The sequence below is a fragment of the Tripterygium wilfordii genome, chromosome 3 (assembly GCF_013401445.1).
Source record: "Tripterygium wilfordii isolate XIE 37 chromosome 3, ASM1340144v1, whole genome shotgun sequence".
Lineage (NCBI taxonomy): Eukaryota > Viridiplantae > Streptophyta > Magnoliopsida > Celastrales > Celastraceae > Tripterygium > Tripterygium wilfordii.
This window is the reverse complement of record NC_052234.1, coordinates 9,868,934-9,890,174: the sequence shown is the minus strand read 5'-3', so window position 1 is coordinate 9,890,174 and position 21,241 is coordinate 9,868,934. Positions and strand designations below refer to the sequence as shown.

The window sequence follows — 21,241 nt, the reverse complement described above, 5'->3', positions numbered from 1 at the left end:
CAGAGACAAGTAGAGACATTGTCCGTTTGCGAATCAATTTGCAACTAAGAACCATAAATGAATGACACGTGTCCACTAACGGTTTAGTTTTGCACTGTCTTTGTGTCAGAAACGGTTTAAATTTAAAAAAAAAAAACAAGAAACGCCGTTGCCGGGGATCGAACCCGGGTCACCCGCGTGACAGGCGGGAATACTCACCACTATACTACAACGACTTCGATGCTGGGGCTTCTCCCTTATATTAATGTATCTTACCCTTTACAACCGCAAGACAGACTTCACTGCCATGTGCTCCTAGCTACAAGCCAAACACAAAACCTTGAGCAAACCTCAACAAAAACCGCACTCTCTTCCTATTCTCGGTCTCGGAACTCCTTATCCTCCTTCATGGCAAGAATGTTGGCAAACCCTGCAACACTTACCCGCAATTCCTCAATCTTCGGTCGCTTCTTCAGCTCAACTTGTAGACCTGTTCGGGGCTATGTTCTACCGACTCGAATTCCCGCAAAAACCTTACATATAACTGGTTTTACGGCCTGTTCTTCGTGCTCGTCTTATTTGCATCCTCTTAATTTTGGTTATGGAGCTGGTTTCAGGAATTTGAGTCATTCCAACACGGAATTTGGGCAACTGGGTTTCGATCGTTTTCGAGTTTTGGCCGCTTCGGAGGGTGGGTCGGGAAAAGGTGGTGGAAATGGTGGCTATGGTGATGGAAATTCCGGTAGTGGCGGTGGTGGCGGTGATGGTGCTGCTGGTGGTGATGGTGCTGCTGGTGGAAATAACTGGTCTTTCCTCTCTTGGTAAAGTAGTGCTACTGTCTTTGTTTCTTTTTAAAACTTGAGAACGCATAATTTGCATTGTCCAATGTTATCTGAATTTCTAGTGTAAGTCACTAGAATGCCTGAACTGGAGTTTTACTTTGTAAGCGTACTCATTATTCTACCACTTTGGCTTTTGATGTTGCTGTTGTTATTCGTGTTCCTCTTGCCTTCTTGAATTTTTTGGCAGGCCTTGGGTCCTTCGTGATGTTTCTACTTAAGGTTGCATGAAGACTGTTCATTGTTGTACCCTAATGGCTAAGTGGCTAACCCTTAAACTGTTAGTTGTTGTCTCTAAACCCTAACCCTTAAACTGTTCCTGTCGTGCCAGTTCCATATTGAACTATATTACTAATTAACAGACAGACCAAGTTGGATTCTCCTTCACTCACTTGATGCCAATTTTTCCTCTGGATTTCTTTGTAGTATTACCAATGAAATCGCTGATTGAGTGGGTGTGTATGTGTGTAAGGTATTGCTTTACAGGGTTATTGGAAACTAAGATCGTATCTCTATATTTTATCATAAAGAATTTTAAATATGTTAAGTCAGAGAGTAAATAAGAACCTATTTTCTGGTATTCTTGGTATTTATGAGGTTTCATCACTTAGAGGTATGTCCATCAATTTTGTTGTTCGCCTTAACGTAACTGGCTAGGGTTAGCCTTAGTGGTTGGTTAAGTTGCTCTATTACAATTTACAACTTAACATCATTGGTTCAAACCAAAGAAACATTCTCTCTGCTAGGCTGGGGTAAGGATGCCCTCATCTTACCGCTCCACATGATATATATCCAAGTCAATCAGGATGTTGTGGTTTTGCTGTAAGGCACACGTTCAGCTAAGGTGCTGAAGGCCCTAGGTCTCTCCAATAGCATTATCTTGTGCACATTTCTTGTTCTTTAGTAACCTATATTGTCCAAAAAAGTATTGTCTGATCTCCTCTCGTGTGCTATTATAAAAAATATATTGTTCAAGCTTTAGTTCAAAACCAAAACTGAATATCAATTGCAGGCTTATTCATTGGCTTGACACCTATCTTTTCTTGATAAATTGGTGGAAAACATGTCAGTCATTGTGCTGTCTATGAAGAAGTATGCTGAATTGCTGATTCTATCTATTTTGTATGTTTTTGTAAATGCACTGTGATATTTATGTCATTCATGCAGAGTATTTGCTTGTGGTTTGTAAAACATACTGTTTTTATTGGTGTTCCTCTTTGGAAGGGCATATTTTAGGATCTTTTCCTGGCCAATTGAGAAGAAAAAAATTCTTGTTTATCAGGGGAATCACTACATAGCCTTCTATCCCTCTTAAAAAATATTTCTTTAGCAGTTTCTATTAAATTAAATCAAAAAGGAATCTTAGAGACAAGAGCCACTATTGTATTGTATTAAAGTTAATTGCTCAAAAAAAATTCGTAAACAATCATAGTCATAATGGCTTGTTTTGTTATTCTTACTTGACATTTATTTTGTGACAGGTATATGGCCATGCTTGCAAAGTTTCCTGTTCTGACGAAAGCTATAACATCTGCACTTCTGACTTTGATGGGAGACGTAATATGTCAGGTGAACTATTGTGGGCTATAGATACTCCTAGATGTGTATCTCTATTTTCCATTTTATTTCCAACTCAAGACTTCTTCAATATATTTTTTCAGTTTTACCCGTTTAAATTTTACTTTGACGGCCGACCCCATATAATTTGGGATAAGGGTCATAACTCCATAAGGCTCTGATGATGATGATGGTAATTTTTTAGTTTGATTGGTGACCATTTATTTGTTTGATAGTGGGGAGCTACTTCTACTGCTTAGTTGTTGTTATCAAACTCCTTTGTTGGCATATTATTCTCAAGGTATTATTGCACTGATAAGGCGTTTGTAGATAGTAGCACCTCAAATTTTCAACAGCCATGGTGTTGAACTGTGTGGTTTTGTTTTTGTGTGTATTGATTCTGACTGCTTACAACAAAGTATTGCAAGGCGGACTAAAGGTGATTGCCTGCCATATTCTCCAGAATGGATAGATGTCTTTTAGAAACTTATTTGCTTTTTTTTTGGATGCCTTTGATGTTACAGTGGAACAATGTCGAAAATAAATGTACTAATTGAATATTACTTTTCCCAGCTTGTGATTGAGCAAGTGCCATCGCTAGACTTGAAAAGAACATTCGTGTTTACATTTTTGGGCCTGGTGCTAGTGGGACCAACATTGCACTTCTGGTAATGCTTCAAAGCTTTTTTTCCCATATTAGATTTATGTTTATATAAACTTTGTCCTTATCTTTGTCCAATGTTAAGCATATCTTTGGAACTTAGTCTGCAATAAAGAAAGAAAGGGTGTTTTCTTTACTAATCTGGGTCTTATGAACTCTATATTAAAAAAAAAAAATTGAATGGAAGATTGCTAGGTCACTGGAATATAGATATTACCAGTGCTGCTCCTAATTTTGGTCTCATGATTTGTTCTGCCTTAAACTGTTTTCTCTGGTTTATGTGCTTCTCAAGCATGCCTTTCTACTGCACCAAGATTTACACCAATTTCTAAAAAAGGTTCTGTCAAAGTGGAGTACTCTCAGCATTTCATGATTTCTTTTTTGAACCTGTCGGAGGCTGGACAATGTTGCATGACTCCTTGATTATTTTTTATTCAAGAAAAGACATGGTATGGTGAAAACCATTTTGAATTTTTTTTTCATATTGAAACTTGGTGTCTCTTAGGTACTTGTATTTGAGTAAATTGGTGACAATGCCCGGAGCATCAGGAGCATTCTTGCGCCTCATTCTTGATCAGGTGAACTGACTTCTTTCATTTAATCATTCCAATCTATATGAACCATACAGGTCATGGTACTGATGCAACTGTCTTCAAATGCAATGAATTTAATTGCAGTTTCTCTTTTCTCCATCATTCATTGGATTTTTCTTAGCCACGTTGGTAACACTTGAGGGAAGGCCATCAGAAGTCATACCCAGGCTTAAACAGGTACTATCAGGGGCATACCAACTTTATTGGGGGCGATTGTTCCTTCTAGCTTTATTGTCATATCACATATGTTATCTTATTGGAAAGATGGTTTGTTTTATTTTAAGTATAATTTTTTTTTTTATGCTAAAATTTTGTTTTGCAGGAATGGTTTCCTTCTGTTATTGCAAATTGGAAGCTGTGGATACCTTTCCAGTTTCTGAACTTCCTATTCGTCCCACAGCAATTTCAGGTTTGACTGGCACAATGTGTTTGAGCTTTTTTAAGGTCATTATGTTTGTCATTGTTGGTTGTATAAGTTTGAAAAATGATGACCAAGTGAGGACGGTCCTCATACTGACTTTGACGTCTAAGAGACTTATGATGGTTTGAAGTCTGAAAATACCAATCTTGAATGTTTCTTCTTAATTTGTCTAAAATTTGCCTTGGATGCATCAACTACGAATAGGATCAATTTGACACCCTTCCTAACTTATTGTGGGAAATTAATCGTAGTTTGCATCCTTTCATATTATCCTCCTTTTTTTAAACTTCTTGATCGTTATTTATTACAATTTATTTAATTGCCAAGGTTTTTGTGTTGACTGATTTCAGGTCCTTGGTGCCAATTTTATCGCTATAATTTGGAATGTGATTCTCTCATTCAAAGCTCACAAAGAGGTTCTACCAAAATAGGCAAGTTCTAATTTCTGCAAAGCTGGCTTGTTGTCTTCTGTGCGTTATATATGTTGGTGTTTCATAGTGATTCCGTATTTGTCAGGCAGTTACATCCTTTTTTTCTCGCGCCTGGTAAAATAGATCAAGCAGCAAAAGCCACCATAGTTTTCATGTTTAGTCCGTAAGCTCTTCAGTAAATATAGACACTCATATTCTCCATCCATTGCATGTTGTGTGATTTGTTCGAGGTGGTGAATGCAGGTTGATGCCGTCAGCTCAATTTTGGTCCGGCCCATATAGATGAGCACAGAACTGTTTCAATTTTGGTCCGGCCCATATAGATGAGCCCAGAATTGTTTCAATTTTTGTCCGGCCCATGTAGATGAGCCCGGAACTGTTTCAATCTGGGCATGGCCCATATTGATGAGCCCAGAACTGTTTATGACTAATTGACTATGATCTGTTGAATTAATATTGAAATAGTTTCTTCTTCGTTTCCATGTCAAATCAAGTAATCTATTACATGCATGGGAGGTTCGACGGAGTTGCCATTGAGTAGTGATGTAAAAAAAATTGTGTTTAATCGAATTGACAAAATGTACATTAAGGAAAATCGATCAAAAAATTGATCAAATTGTCAATAATTGATTGAAAATTTATGCAGAAAAAATTGACCGAATTGATCGAAACCGACCTTGGACACCTACACGGCTACACTTTAGGTTGATTTCATAATTACATGCAACATTAATGACTTCTCCATTGCAAAATAATTGGTGAGGATCATGACGATATGTGAATGGAAGCATGACTTCAAAGATGAGAAAAGGACAAAACCCCACCGTTACAAAAAAATAAAGTAAAAAAATAGTTTTGACAATGACTGACAAGTCATCGAACACGTCAGCTATCTTTGTGGGTCCCTCTCCCTTCCCCATAAAGAACCTCATAGTCTTAGGTCAACAACCTCCCCCACTATTCTCTCCCCGTGCTTCGTTCTAATCAATGCACTCTCTCTTCCATTCTTAATAATTTATGTTTGAGTCTTTTTTTCCTTTTTCTAAATATAAGAGAAGGGGAAGCCGGGAAGGCCGAAGAAGATGAAGACGGAAGAGTATCGAACTCAAGATCTCTATGAAATGTCACACATGAGTATAATTTGAGTTACTCACGATTCACATTTTTGAGAGTTAAGTTATACTTATTCATTGTTTTATTATTTTTTAATAAAAATTCGAAATCAAAACCAATATTTTCACCATAATAGATTAATTAATAGTTCACAAATCACGCATGTCATATGAATACATAAAAACGAAAACTCTCTCCTAATCGTTTGATTGATGACGAGTTATTTGCCTTTCTCTATTAATTATTGATAATTGTTTTGAACCATTGAGCTTATAAATTTATGTTCTTTATATTTATTTATTCCAAATATTTTTAATTTGACATTTCGGCTAATCAATATAGATATGGTTTTGATTATTTCAGCATTTTTTTAAGTGTAATGACCAAATTAATGTTAAAAAACCCATAATAGACATAAAAAAAATCTATCAAACTGGCCACCTACATACACTAATAGAAGTGTTCATTGCTATGGGAATCTTCTCTATGTAACCTCAAGTCGACAAAATTTTAAACAAACCCATATTGTCAAAGAAAAATATATATAGTTTTGTTGAGAAGAGAATATTTGTTTCACAAATTTAATTTATCTATTTAGAGTAAAAAGTACAGTATTCATTAAGATACATTATAGATTGCATAAAAATATCTTGACCTTTACCAGTTCCCCCATATAGGAAGAAGTCAACAGGAGATATATTAATCGGACGGTGAAGACTTGATGCATGAGTTGTGTGGAGGTAGATGCAAGTCACAGTCAGTCCATAAGAAAAGGACAATACTGTACAACCAAAGTACAGATTAGCCCACCAATCTTGATTTTTTGTTTGGGTGAAAGTCACCTGGCCCAAAATATATTTGGTATAGTTGAGTGAATGTAAATCTTAGACAGCCCCCATAAAAAAGCTGGAGTCTACATGCAGACAGTCACCAAAAAATACGCTTCGTTGTAATCAAATCTTGGACGCAATTCCGCCTAGCCCACCATTCTTGACTTCCTAAAATGCCCATATATGCTCGCTCCTTCACTAGAGTTTTTTTTTTTTTATATATATATATATATATTTCTTTTGTCCAATTTTCTTCTCTTTTATTCCAATTTTAACTGTATGAATGCAAAATTACAAGATTTTGGGTTTTTTGTAAGCAATTTATACAAACCAATCCATCAATCTATTTTCACAAATGAAAGTTTTTTATAATATGTTTTTGTTTTCTGTCAATTGAAATAGGTCAAATAGATGCTCTGGAATATATCGTGCTTAAAAATAACATAAGATATAAATCTTACATTTCTTTTGATTACGGGAAAGGGGATGAGGGAGACTCGAACTCGAGACATTTATGAAATATGAAATATCACACACATGAGTGTCATCGGAACTATTCGTGATTCTCAAAATCTGACATTTATGGCCCTAGAAATTACTAAATTAATTCCAAAATCATAAACTGCAACAAAAAAATAAAATCAAAAATTGCTTACGTTTGGGCATTCGTCATCTTTTAGTCCCATCAATTCTTGTAATATAAAAAGTATTTGTTTTTTAAGGGTGTTTCACAAGAAACCTAACTCCCCCCTCATTGTCTAAATTATTGCGACATACTTGGGTTCTTTGTTTGATAACATTAATTAATTAATTAATTTTACATAAATATTTATGCAAGTTTTAAGTAACTAATTAAGTTGGCACCAACATGCCTCCTCACCAAACACATATATAAAAATAATATTTCTTAAAATAAGCACTAAAAAAATAATTAGATGTTTTTTTTTTCAAAACGAGAGAAAGATTCGAATCCTAATCACTAGAATAATACACATAATCAGTATCACTCCAATTAATGGCTCGGGTGTAAAATAATTTGGTGTTATAGGGATCACTATCACAATGAATGTGACACCAAAACAGCCAAATCCATACCACCTATCTCGCAAGACCATATGGTCATATGATTTAACCATTTACGTGTTCATCCTTTTAGCCATAAATATTAACTACTTTTGATCTTGTCAACTCCTTGTCTTTAAGCAAAATAGCAAACAATTTGGGTTATGGAAAACAACATTTTCAAATTAGGACAAGAGTATTATTTTTATTATTAATAATTTTTTATTATATATATCGTATTCAATAGGGCACCCATTTCAACACAAATTATCATTTTTATTTTATTTTATTGGGTTAGTAAAAGCATAATTTATAGAAATAAAAATGACCCAAGTCAGCTTGTGTTGTCACCTAACACATTCGCTCGAGGACTATTTGTTTATTAACTTTTTGACTTGAGTAAAACACTAGCACTATATTAATTAATTATATATTGTTTAATGTCAATTTGTTCATGAAGATAAATGTATTGAAATCAAGTCACGAGATGAACTCCACCTAAAATATGTGATAAATTAATTAATTATATGCAGAAGCCATTGCTTAACGAATAAGCATAATTAATAAATAATCCAAAAAAATTATGGAAACATTGCCCTCTGACGCACGCTTAATTTTATCCATCTCAGGTGACCCCTCTCATATAATGTCCTGGCTTCACCCATGTCCGTACATTAAATTATCATGTGTTTGTCTGCTACACGTGGTTTCCTGGCTATTATGATTTATTTAGTACACACACTCAAACAGTAGCGGTTGAAGTCTCATGACATGAAAAAAGAGAGTAGTACTAGGCACTCCTTTTATGTAATATTTTTACATCTTGTTTTAAAGCTTAAAATAGGTGCTTGCATATTGATATGCGATAACTCCACATCATTTATAGAGATTTTAGGGGGCCTAAACGAATGATTTGAAAATGAATAATGCGATTTTATAAATTAATTCCCAATTGTCCATTGAATCTATTGTTATACTTCATAAATAATTCTCGTTCATATAAATCATTAGGACCAAAAAAAAAAAAACAAAGCATGACAAATGAAAAAATAAATAAAAAAGGTGTTCACGCGGGACTGAGCCCTGTCGCATTCACTGAAGTGCCCTCTTTCTTTGAAGTCACATTTTATGGTTTTTGTATACGACCTTTTGGACTCTAAACTAGGGTTAAGTGCCTTAGCATTTGTCTTAGAGTTTTAATCACATATGTTCAGTCTTGATAAAAGAATAAGATGTTTATTTTGTCCCTTTTAGGCGATCAGAAAATAAATAAATAAATAGTTAATATGTTGAAGGTCATTACGTATTTACAAAATACCGTGTCAATTCATCATATTTTTATCAAATCTGGGATGTGATAGATTTCCGGATGATGAATTGGATATGGACAGGTCCAATAAGAATTAATTCTTGAACAAAAATGTATCTTCAGTCTCGTTATCAAATTCAAAAAAATGTGTAGATCCCACACACTAAAAAAAATAAATAGAATGAACGTCTGTATTAAAACTGCAGGACCACCCCATCCTAATGTTACCATTGGTGAGAGTATACGTTAAGCTTCTCTTACTGTCAATATTCAATATTCAATAATAATAAAGGACCATTTCACGTTTGCTGGGCTAGAAGATTACAAGGACTTTTGCTTGTCATGAATTGATGTTATCGTCTCTATGCATATATACAATTTGGTTGTGCTTAATCACCAAGAAAAGGCATTTTCCCCACATTTGACAGCTTAGATGTTGTCACATTCACCAAAAATTCACAACAATCGCAATCTTGTTTTCATGGTGACAGCAAATACTTCAAAAACTTTAACAGTATGCATGAACATTAGATGGATTGAAAAAGTTAATTTTACCCAAAAACATCAAAAAGATTACACCAATACCAAATGAGATTACAAAGTTGCTATATATATATATATATTAAACAAAAAGAACTAACCATACAAAGGGCTTCCCAAAAATATAAACAGATCAGCCACATCATCCCTCACTACCCATTACTACGTAGTACGACTGAAAATAGAGAAAGAGAGAACAGATGGATCAAAATATCACATGACTTTCCAGGATTCTAGAGTAGGAAAGCTCGGGAAAGTGTCGAATTCTAACGAAGCAGCACCACCGCCTCCGTCAGCTAATCCCATTATGGGCCCATAAGACAGTGGGCCGGAACCAATAACAGGGCCGATCCCAGCTGTGGGCCCAACTGCAACCTGCTGCTGATGTCGCTCCAACAAGAACGCCGACGTGTCAAGCGTAGGCAAACACCCACCGTTCCCTACTAACCGGCCACTGATTCTCTGTGGCTCCGGCTTCAGTACCGGCGCCATCGCCATGTGTGAGCCCCCGAATCTCACTCCCGTCACCTGTTGCACCATCTGCCTGAAATTCGCCGGATCCGCAGTTATAAACGTCGTCTGAGACCGCTTCGAAGCGCGAGATTTCCGCTTCGTAGCCTTCGTCCCAGAGCCCGACACCGGGATCACGCTCCTCTGCCGTTTCGGCGCCGCTTCCGGCTCAGAGCCAGAAACATTCGACGCAGTCGGTGTGGCCGGCGCCGTTACATCGGGCTTCATCACGCTCCCAAAGAACTGCGATATCGAATCAGAAGTGAGCGTAGCAGAGTTGTTACTCGTATTCGTATCATCAGACATGGATTTCTGCAGCGCCTTCGTCATAGTCTCCGTCTCGCGAGCAAACGCCTCCAAAAACCAAGAGTCTGCAAAATTTGTACGGGACAACCATGGGTCAAGACTCGCCAAGTTCTCCGACGAAGCCATAACACAGAAATGAAGTAACAAGAAGAAGATTAAAAGAAATTGTTCAGTTAATGCATTCACTCAAGTCTACGGAGAGTGTACAGGAGAAAGACTCTTGAGTGTCCCTTTGAATGGATTGGGATTGGGATTGGGATTGGGATTGGGATTGGAGTGAGGGAGACGATTGGGAGAGAAGAAGTGAAGGTTGAAGATGAAGTTAAATAGGGGGGCGTGGAGAGGAAGAAACCGCGTTGTTTGGGGGACACGCGTCACCTAAGACTGTACGGACAATGAGGTGTATGTATGTATAATTACAAAAACTAACCATGGTTTAGTGGTTGCTGTATGTATTTGAATGTTTGGAGTGTACTAATAGTGTAACGATCGTTAGTTAGTGCGGCTTTCACAGTCACAGTCAAGCCGCGTCGTTCGGCGTCGTTCTACACTTTTACGTACGCGTTATCTCGCTCCCCAATACTTTTTTTTTTTCTCCATTTTTAAATAAAAGAAAATAACAACATTTTTTTTTAAAAAAAAATTGTATGATCTGGCAAATGAGTAGGCATGTGAGTCTATGGATATTTGTCGTAGATATATAGTTATTTATTTATTTTTCAATTGGTGAGAATTCAAAATTGTGTCCATTCATGGAAAAGTGATTCGAATTTCAAAATGGATTTGATCGGCGGGGCTTTTATTTGAATTACCAATCCAGTAATATTATTGGCATTTGATTGATTACTTGTGTGTGTGTAGATTTCTTTGAGATTTGATTAGTGAGGCTCTAATTTATGCATTATTAATGTAATGAGAGATTTGTTAGTTGATCAATCATTTCTCTATATATACTATTTATACTTTACAAGTAATGTGATTCGGCTTAACATATTATTGTCTCTTTTAATCATCTAATATAAATAGTTAAATAGGGTCCGTCGGATTATATTTTGGTGTAATCGATGCAGAATCTTGGGTAATCGAATTGTTGCCGTTCACGTGGCTGCAGGTGATGGGCCACAATGTCGTAAAACGTGTGGGCTCCATCTATTCTGATCATTATAACCATTTCATTTTTTTTTTTATAAAATAAAATCCCTCTCTTGCTATCAACTCCAATGGAAGCTCTCGTGTCTCACACTCCATATTTCTCCAAAACTAGTGGTTTTTTATGGATATTATCAAGTGCACACTCACAATGCCAAACCATCTTAACCACTCTCAAATCCTTCGCCTTCACTCTCTTCTATGTTTGGTGCATAAGTCCATTGAGGAAAGGAAAGAGAAAAAGTGAGGGGATATTGCAAGGTGTCAAAATTTGTGTGGTTGTATGGGTCCACATTTGACTCTTAATTCACTCTTGATATATCAAGAATCCTCTAAATTTAAAGTAAATTTCAAGTGTGAATTTTTACTCATTGTAGAGATTAGTGCATCCACAATAACTCTTGTATATTGATCCTGTATCCTATTTTACAGGATCAAACATCAATAATTTCAACAAAAGCAGCCACAATAGTCCCTCTATATTACAGGAGCGGGCCCACTTTTTTCCCATTGTGCTACAGTGCTCCGCTAAAGGTAGAGGAGCACTGTAGCTCTTGTAAGCAATTTTTTAATATTAAACTCTTTTGACAGGCGGTTTTTTAATATTAAATGATATGAGTACTTGCCGAACCTTATTCTATCCAATTTTTTTACTTTTATTGGACCTAAATTTATTTAATTATAAACAACATTTATTGTTATATATTTGTATTTTCTATTTAACATAAACCTTAAAACAATAAGTTTCTTTCAAATAAAATAATAATCTTATTGATAATTAAGTGTAAACAACATTGCATTTTCACAATTTTTATATTAAAATAATAAGAACATATGATATTGTGAAATATATATAATATATATAATATTTAAAAAATAAAATATCTTGTGAAATATATATCTAATATTTTTAATATTTAAAAAATAAAAATCTTATGAAATATATATCTAATGAAATATATATCTAATATTTGTAATATTTAAAAAATAAAATATCTTATGAAATATATATCTAATAGTTTAATATTTAAAAATAAAATATCTAGTGAAATATCTATTTAATACTTTTTTATCTTTATTTTATATATTATTTTGTTTAAAAAATGATATTGTTAAAAATATATTTGTTATTGTATAATGTAATCGATAAAAATTAAACATAAAAGATTTTAAAATTGATTGGAGAAATAAATATTTTAAGTTATAAATGATGTTTTAGAGGAGCTACTATGGAGTATTGTTGAATTGTGATTTAGTAAAATTGTAAAATGACTCATTTTATTGTATTTTAGATAATTTGTTAAGAGGAGCTATTGTGGATGCCATTAGTTTCAAGTGCTCTTGATAAACAAGATTTCAAGTATCCATTGTGGTTTGTGGATGCTTTCCTTCACAAACATCAAATGTTATTTGACTATATGTGACTTCATGAGATTAGGTTTTAGTTTATCTTCCTTTATTTAACTATAATCCTTTTTCTCAATGTTGGACTTGTAGTTGGATTGGGTCGCCAAGACGGGTTAGAACCAGCCCAAGCCCATTAGCTCAACTAAGTGATATAGTTGCATACAAATGAAAGTTTTAACTTTCTAAGATAAGGATGAGTTAAGACTTCTTTAGTATCTAAAGAGAGAGAATAACCATGATAAGGAGTTGTTTTACTCCATGAAGAACCTAGTGGTTACGTCCTTATCAAATCCTACCTAGTCTCCTATAAATACCGGTGGACTAAAGGGGTTCCATACACTTGTTCCACACATATTTTGTACGATTGAGAGAGGTAGAGAGTTTTTAGAGGTGATATAAGTTTTTTTTATTAACCTGGAACTATACTTGTCTTTTCAATATTCAATATGATTCTAAAATTCAAGTCAAACACGCGTACGTAAATTTCTCATTTGATGACGAACTAAAATTGAAAATTCAATATGGGCCTAAATTCGCGTCAACACATTTACATAAAGTTTATCACCTGATGACAGATAAGTTTACTCAACGCAAGTGTGGCCATAAGGATAGTAATACCAGTGATAAACGAACTCAAGTGCTTTCGAATCTTTACTGTTTTGTACCATAAAGATTCTCCCAGGGGCGGAGGGAGTGCAACCCAGTGCAGGTTTTACTATTTTTTCAAAAAATATACTTCTTTAAACTCTTAATATTATTTATGCTATAAGCTTATCTTAATATAAGGCCTAGTTAGAGCATCCACAATAGTATAATATAATACAACACTTCAAAATTATTCTCTTTCTTCTCCTCTCTCCTATGTGGCATAATTTAATTGGATGAGTGGATCTCATAATAAATACTATTCATCAACACTCCATAAATTTCAACACTCTACTCATTTTCTCTATTTTCTCTCTCTTCCTTTTCATCATCTCTCTCTTCCTTTTCATCTTATCTCTCTTTCTTTTCATCACCTCTCTCTTCCTTTTAATCTTCTCTTTCTTCATTTTCATCACATTTCTCTTCATTTTCATCATCTCTCTCTTCACTATTCATCAACTATATATATACTCTAACTCTCAAGTATCATTTTTCCACAACTAAATTTTCAAGTATCATTTTTCACCCATTGTGTGCATGTAGCGCTATATTTATCAAAAAAGTAACATTTCAAGTACTTGAAATACACTCCATTATATCCATTGTGAGAGTATAGCACTATATTTATCCAAAAAATATTGTTAACAATGTTAAATATAACACCATTGTGGATGCTCTTACACACTAAAATTTGGGCTCAAATATACCTTACGTTTAAGTCCTTAAATATAAATTAGGCGTATTTATATGTACCTATTAAACCCTAGTGTATCATGAGTCAAATGTATGGGTTTTTGTTCTTAGACTAACCCTCAAATGTTATTCAGTAGTAACTCTCGATCAAGTAAGAATGTCCATAATATTTTACGATCCAAATATTTAAGAAGATGTATAAATTCAATTAAGTGGTTAGGCTGGTGTTTGATTAATGGTGCGCCTGTAATATTGCTAATTAAATTGTCTATATTTACTTAGGTTCATTAATAATATCATTTTAAATAATTATACTATTATAAATAGTCCTAAAAAAATGGTGACAGCAGCGCCCCAAGGACCCCCTCCCAAAAAATAAAATAAAAATTGGATCAAATAGATAACTACATATGAAGAAGAAGGAGTCGTTAAAGTGCGCCAGCGGTGACGCAAATAGATAACGTGGCGTGACGAAACGGTGACGTGCAAAGTGAAACTTTTTGTTTAAATTATGGGAGAGATTCAAATCATTTCAAAATAAAGAGATTACATAGACTGTCGGATTTGACATGGACTTGATAGTTTGATGCTTACACCGAAATCCCTGCTCCGGTTTATTTATTATTCCTTTAACGACTTATTTGCACAACTACGCCAAGCCATCCCTTTCTGGCTCCGCTCGGCTTCTCTTTAACCATCTTTTTAACGGCGTCTGTAGTATATTACAAAATTTATAATCATAATTTATGTAATTGGAGTTAAAATTAGTTCTCATTTAACGGTTAAGCTATGAATATATAACCATCCGAGAATAGGAGGTAGCCTGGTTGGTAAAGTTGTCTGCCCAGGATCTTGAGGTCCAGGGTTCTATTCTCATCAGGGGTTTGGGATTTGGGTTGTTTTTCATCCGCTGTGGTGACCTTCATACCCCTCGGACATGACTTAGCGTGTGTGTGGCCTGTGAGTCTTTCAAAAATATATATATATATATAACCACCCTAGAATTTTCAAATATGGACTTAAAAATGTGTACCATTTTTTTTTAAAATTACCTCGGAGAAATATACTTCTCATTGGAATCGAATATTGAACACACATTTATCAACCGAGCCACCTTTCGTTGATATGTGTACACTTTTTAAGAGTATTGAAAAATGAAATAACAAATGGAAATCAACTATTTTGAATCTCACTTGTTTATAAAAATAACAAAGACTCAGTGGTCCAAATATTTGTCTTTTTTATGATCATATATTGATATGGTTGAATTGGTTCGGGATGAATTATTTTAACCAAAAATTTTAAATTTAATTCACGATGTTGAAATTTTTTGATTTACCAAAATATTTTCACCATGTGGTAACTTAGCCACGTTATGGTAAAATTAAGAAATATTCTCATACAATTTTACACTACAGAGTACTATAGACCTTGCACATATGACTTTATTAATAATTTTATTAAAGTTAACACTTTTTTTAGGGTTAATGCGAGTGCCAAGTAGCAACTAGAAGAAGTAAGTAAAATGCATAATTAATCCAAGATTATGATAGAAAACAAAAATCTTTGTGGGACAGGCATTGACTTGATAATGGAGCCAAAAATTAGAGTAACCCATCCAAACACGGAATTAAAATAACACTTTGCTTTCGAACGTTGATCGTCTTGTTGTGCTATCTTATCGTTCCCTCGTGGTGCACACACACACGCCACGTATGGCTTGTGTGTTGTTCCTCGTTTGGACTTGCTGTAACATTCGTATGTATGTGTCCAAGTTTGTTAGACTAGGATGTGATTCCCTTCCCCCCTCTCTCAATCAATGCTTGCGGTCTGTTTTAATTTTGGGGTGGCAATGCTCCACCAACCATTTTTTTTTTTGGTATATATTTGGCACAACGTAGAGTTGACACATCAATGAATCCTGTTTATTGCGGTCCCAAATGTTGAAGAGATCAGCTGATAGTTACTTGCAAGCAATGGATCTATTGTTGTGATTATCATCAAGTATAGAATAAATAAATTTCCCCATCTACCATTCAAACTTGATTAAAAGATTTTGTATTGTTAGGATTTATTATCCCACATCGGTTGTTGAGGGATTTGGTGTCTAGCATATAAGCTAGCCCAAGGCTTCAAACCTTTGTCTAGCATTTTCCAAATGGACTGGCTGAGAACTGCCACGGCCCAAAGGGCTGAGAAGGTGGGGAGGTTGGGCTTGGGTTTGTGCCATCGTGGGATTTTCTACATGTATCATGTTTTTTGAAAATTTTTTGAAAGGATTTTGTTCCATTAATGACCATTTCAAATTTGTGTGTGTAAGTTGTCTCCGTACAATACCTTAGATCATTTTACTTTTTTTTTTAGTAATCGAGAATAATATCATACGAGTTTATCTTTTTGACATTCAATATAGGTTTAAACTTAAGTCATTAGATCCGCGCATATATAAATTTTTCATTTGACGACAGAGTTAATTTGGTTAAAACCCAACGCATAGCATGAAGGTATTATCCTTGAAAAAAGAGAGTATATAGTCGTTATTGCTAGACCTTCTATTTTGTTATCAGCAAAAAATTGCTAGCCTAAAATAGTTAATGGGTAAATATTGTCAACCTACAAAATTTACCATAACAAACCATCAACTTCTATATCTTTTACCATCTTGAGTGATACTTAATGATTTCTTATTGATCATCCTGCCTAGATTATGAATTAGTTATAGTGAGACACCCTGAAAGGCCAGTTTTGCAGTCAAAATTTAATAAGAAAATTACCAAGATTGCAAAGTCGTGATGGGGGTGATTAGAACATGCATGTAGGGTAGGGTGTGGGGTGGCTTCCATCCGTGATAGACCTTTTCCTTGGGGGGGGACTTTAATTATCATGGCATCATGATTCCCTTAACTAAGACACTTTGTGGGCCTATTTGGCTATTTCGTGTTCTCGTGGATGATTTGAGTGGTCATAAACCATAATATTTCTTTTTTTTTTTTGATCTAATGGAGATATTTCCTTATCCAACTTCATTGATTTGATTGGAAACTTCCTTGTATTTTACAATACAATACTACATTAATATATTGACCCATAGCTTCTTTGAAGACTTGAAGTCGGAGTCAATTTGTTTTAATTTATGAGCTTGGTTAGTAAATGTAGTTCTCTAGGCCATGCTAGTACTATGATGGAGATATACATAGCAAATATTATTATACGTAACAATAACTCAGTTGGTTATATTTTTAAACTTTAGACTGATGACGTTAAGGTCGGAAGTTTAAACCAACTGAGGCATGGGGTATTTCCCTGATGTTTTTTTGGTTTCGTGGACTTCCATTTTAAGAGATCATGGATTAGGAACCTTATTTCTCCTTCATGGACTATTGTACTTCGACTCAATCTTATCTATTGTCAGCGTGGTGCAGGCTATTCGACTGTCTGAGATTTATGCCCACTCTGCTGTTCGAAAGACATGCAAAGTTGTGTGGTTTCTCAGTCGCAAAAAGGTTATTATATTCTTTTTAGTATATACAAATATATTAATTTTTATGTATGTATACAGTAACTACGTATATAATTAATTAACTAGTAATTGGACTCGTGCGATGCACGAACGACAAAAAAAATTATAATTTCATTAAAATGATTGATCATAAAAGAACCAGCACAAAATGAGTTTTAGAAAGGTGTATGCATAATTATGTTTGTCGTAGAATATTGATTTAAGAAGTTATTATTAAATACGTATTGGATTATGGCTATATAGTTTTCTTAAACACCTAACATAAAATTTTGGGGAAAAGAAACAAAACATAAACATTCATGCAGTATATCTGCTACTAAAATTGTCCAACATTCTGCTAACATATCTACTACTTTTTGGCTTTTTCATATGCAATACATTTGGATAAATATGAAGCATAAAACATGAACTTGGGCTTATAGAATATGTATTTTCTAGCATTTTGTCAAGAACCCCAAGTCCAATGTCAAGTTAAAATATGATATGCCCCTGTTCAAAAACTTAAAAGAAGAGCAAAAATAAGAACTAATTGACATTGATAAAACAAAACAAAAAAAAAAAAAGAGGAAAAATGGGAAATCAAATTAGCATACCCAGGCTTCATCAATCCCTAACATACAAATGCAAGAATTAAAAGTGCATGATCCACCTAGGATGGGAGTGACACCAATTCCTAACTCTAATTTTGACTTCATTTCTCTTCCAAAACTATGTTAAATCATGAAATAAAATGTGTGATTGAGTGTCGTGGTGTTCATAATGTTATAATATAGTAGATTTTGAAAAAAAACTAAAATCTAAATTCTAAATCATATGTACTCAACCATAAACCTTAAACACAAAAAATTAAGTCCTAAAAGATAAATTTTAAACCTAAACTTTAAACCCCAAACACTAATTCTTAACTCATAAATTCTAATATGTTATTTTCAAAAAAAAATGATTTAACATGATTTTTTGATGGTAATTGGAGTTAAAAGTGGAGCCCCTCCCATCTTATCCACCTATCCACATTCCAAAGTCAAAAAGTTGAGTAATATTTGTAAAATTCAAATATAAGTTGATCACGAATTAGGAAAAAGGCTAAGTCGTAGGAACTACTCAACGGAATTTGTAACAATTAGGACAATACATTAATTTTAAATCCATCAAAATAAAAAAAGTTATGATCGCATTTGTTTTGAATATATGATCATAAACTAAACGAATATTCAAAATATAATGAAGAATATTCAAAATATAATGAAGATAATTGAGTAACTAATAGATATAAGATATATATTCAACATTTGTAGAGATACTGTTGACATTAACTTTAAATTTTTAGTAAAAATTTATTGAAGTGGAAGTATTATCAAAAGTAAAATAAGTTATTTTCTCATCTGGAACTAACGAAAACATAAAATCATTCATCAATTGCACAATTTCAAGTGTAGGGGCAAGAATCATTATTTTTTGAAGTAAAGAAGAATATGTGCTATCAATAATTGCTGCAAAGGGATATTCTGAAACCTTGATAAAGAGATCATCCGGAATTTCTATAATCCCCTCACTATCATTGTAATCTCGAATTTCATCACATCAATTTTTAATATTCATTATAAGAGCTCTTTTATATTGTTTAACTTAAATATTACTAACATTTGTCTAAAGATTCATATTTTTTTTGTCCATTTTAAGATATTACAAAATTTCCACAAATATGAAAAATTTATCGTTGCAAATACAATGTATTGTCTTGGATATCTGGGGCTCTACTGTAGTTTTTATTACAGCAAGCCCCGTTGTAGCTCCTTTGGAGCTTTTTTTTATTTTATTTTTAAAAATTATAAATGTGTAGTATTCGGTTTAACGAATCTAACGATATATTTTTTATTCGAAATAAAAATCAAATTCATCTTGATCGAGACATAGAATATTTTGAGTTTATATTCGACGACCTAAAATTGTTATTCATTTTTCATGTCGGATATGATTTTTGTTTGGAACAAAAAATTACATCATTGGACTCGTTGAACCTTATATTACACATTTATAATTTTTTTTTAAAAAAATAAAATGTTTCTAATCCTAAAAATACTATTATAGCATGACCTGCTATAATAAAATTACAGCAGGTCCCAGCCACCCCTTGTCTTGTCCCTTTAGAATAACAGACAATTAAAATCTATTTTTTGAATGGTCATATGTTGATGCTCAGAGATATTCTTTTCGTCAAGAATTACCAATTTTTAAATTCAGATTTAGTCTTGTGTGCGGTAGCAATCTTTAGAGAACTTGTCATGTATCTCTAGAAATTCTTTTGACTACAACAGTAAATAAAGACAGTTGAGATTTTCATGCATAAAATCTATTAAAAAAATCTCCGAACAGCAAAATAAAAATGACTATTCAATTCCTTATACACCCAAAACAAAAGCTAAATCCTCCCAGCAATGTTTTATTTGTTACATTTGATCCTCAAGACTTTGAGAGTCAAGTGAAACAATCAATCCCAAAAAAGAAACTGTATAATAAGATAAGAAAGGACTACCAGACAATCGCACTGTCTCATCCTCCCACAATCCACACCACAAAGAATTAATATTTCTATCGGTGTTTCTGAAGTTTTTCTTCAGTTTAAGAATACAAAATCTCAAGCTCCCACCGAGCCCTCAAAGCTACCCATCATTGTTAACCTCCAACAACTTGGTGACATGCCTCACTTATGGCTTCATGGCCTAGCCAAGAAGTATGGTTCAATCATATACTTACAACTTAGTCAGATCCCAACAATGATTTTTTCAGCTAGATAGGCCGAGGAAGTGATGAAAACTCATGATCATGCACTTTCAAGTCGTTCCCCAATTATTTTCAGCAAAACACCTTTTCTATGGTTGCCAATATATTGCGTTTGCTCCCTTTGGGGATTATTGCAGGAAGATTAGAAAGATTTCCATGGTTAGAACTACTCAATGCCAAGAAGGTCCAATCATACAGTTTTGTTAGAGAAGAAAAAGTTATACAACTTGAAATGTTGATAATCTACGTCTATATATGTTTGAAGTGTTGGTTATCACAATCTTTTTGAATATATTTAAAAATATAAATGTTTTGAAATGTTAGTTATCCCAATCTTTTTGAATATCTTTAAAATATTTTAAAAAAATAATAAAAGTTTGGGAGATATCCTATTGGTATTATCCACTATATCTTTAGTTTAAGAATACTTCAATTGGTTTAAGTGGAAAAAATAATTAATACTATAAAAAACTTTTAAATTTAGGAGGTAAAAATTTAAAATGTCTTCCACTTTTATAAATTGTATGATATCGTATGATTATTTAAATTATTATATATTTATATACAAAGTGATTAAATTTAATTAATGGTTGTTACCATAAAAATAGTCATTCTAATAAAGTGATAATTTTTTTTGAAACCTGAAGTCAATTTTTTTTAAGAGAACCTCAAGTTAATATTATTGCTTTATATACTAAACTCTGCATGGTATACCATCATACTATATTGGAATGTTTTTATTTTAGAAGATCTCTAATTCCATTACTTAAAGCATTAATGAGATAATGATGATGTTTTTGATATCTTACCTTTTTAATATCAAGACAGTTCGTGAATTTACAAAAGAATCCACATAAATTAATAGGACACATACATGAGTAAATCAAAGAAATCA

At 33.6% G+C, this 21,241-nt stretch overlaps 2 protein-coding genes and 1 non-coding gene across 5 annotated transcripts; 1 reads left to right on the top strand and 2 right to left on the bottom strand.

The window, feature by feature from the left end:
* Positions 1-143: 143 nt before the first annotated feature.
* TRNAD-GUC lies at positions 144-215 on the bottom strand. Its single transcript has one exon. It is a non-coding gene; the product is annotated as a tRNA-Asp (tRNA).
* Positions 216-302: 87 nt separating this feature from the next.
* On the top strand, positions 303-4,970 carry LOC119988661 (protein sym-1). Of its 3 annotated transcripts, XM_038833794.1 has the most exons (9): positions 303-800; positions 2,300-2,387; positions 2,949-3,043; positions 3,542-3,614; positions 3,714-3,806; positions 3,952-4,038; positions 4,401-4,481; positions 4,725-4,748; positions 4,790-4,970. In XM_038833794.1, the coding sequence occupies exons 1-7, from the start codon at positions 388-390 to the stop codon at positions 4,479-4,481; spliced, it is 930 nt and encodes a 309-aa protein (XP_038689722.1). In that variant the 5' UTR covers positions 303-387; the 3' UTR covers positions 4,725-4,748; positions 4,790-4,970. The 3 variants fall into 3 exon arrangements, with proteins under 3 accessions (XP_038689722.1, XP_038689715.1, XP_038689731.1); XM_038833787.1 differs by having other exon boundaries at positions 4,725-4,970; XM_038833803.1 differs by lacking the exons at positions 4,725-4,748; positions 4,790-4,970 and adding an exon at positions 4,567-4,612.
* Positions 4,971-9,384: 4,414 nt separating this feature from the next.
* On the bottom strand, positions 9,385-10,427 carry LOC119984461 (calmodulin-binding protein 25). Its single transcript, XM_038828421.1, has one exon. It carries the CDS (start codon positions 10,275-10,277, stop codon positions 9,549-9,551), a length of 729 nt encoding a protein of 242 aa, XP_038684349.1. The 5' UTR covers positions 10,278-10,427; the 3' UTR covers positions 9,385-9,548.
* Between the last annotated feature and the right edge of the window lie 10,814 nt (positions 10,428-21,241).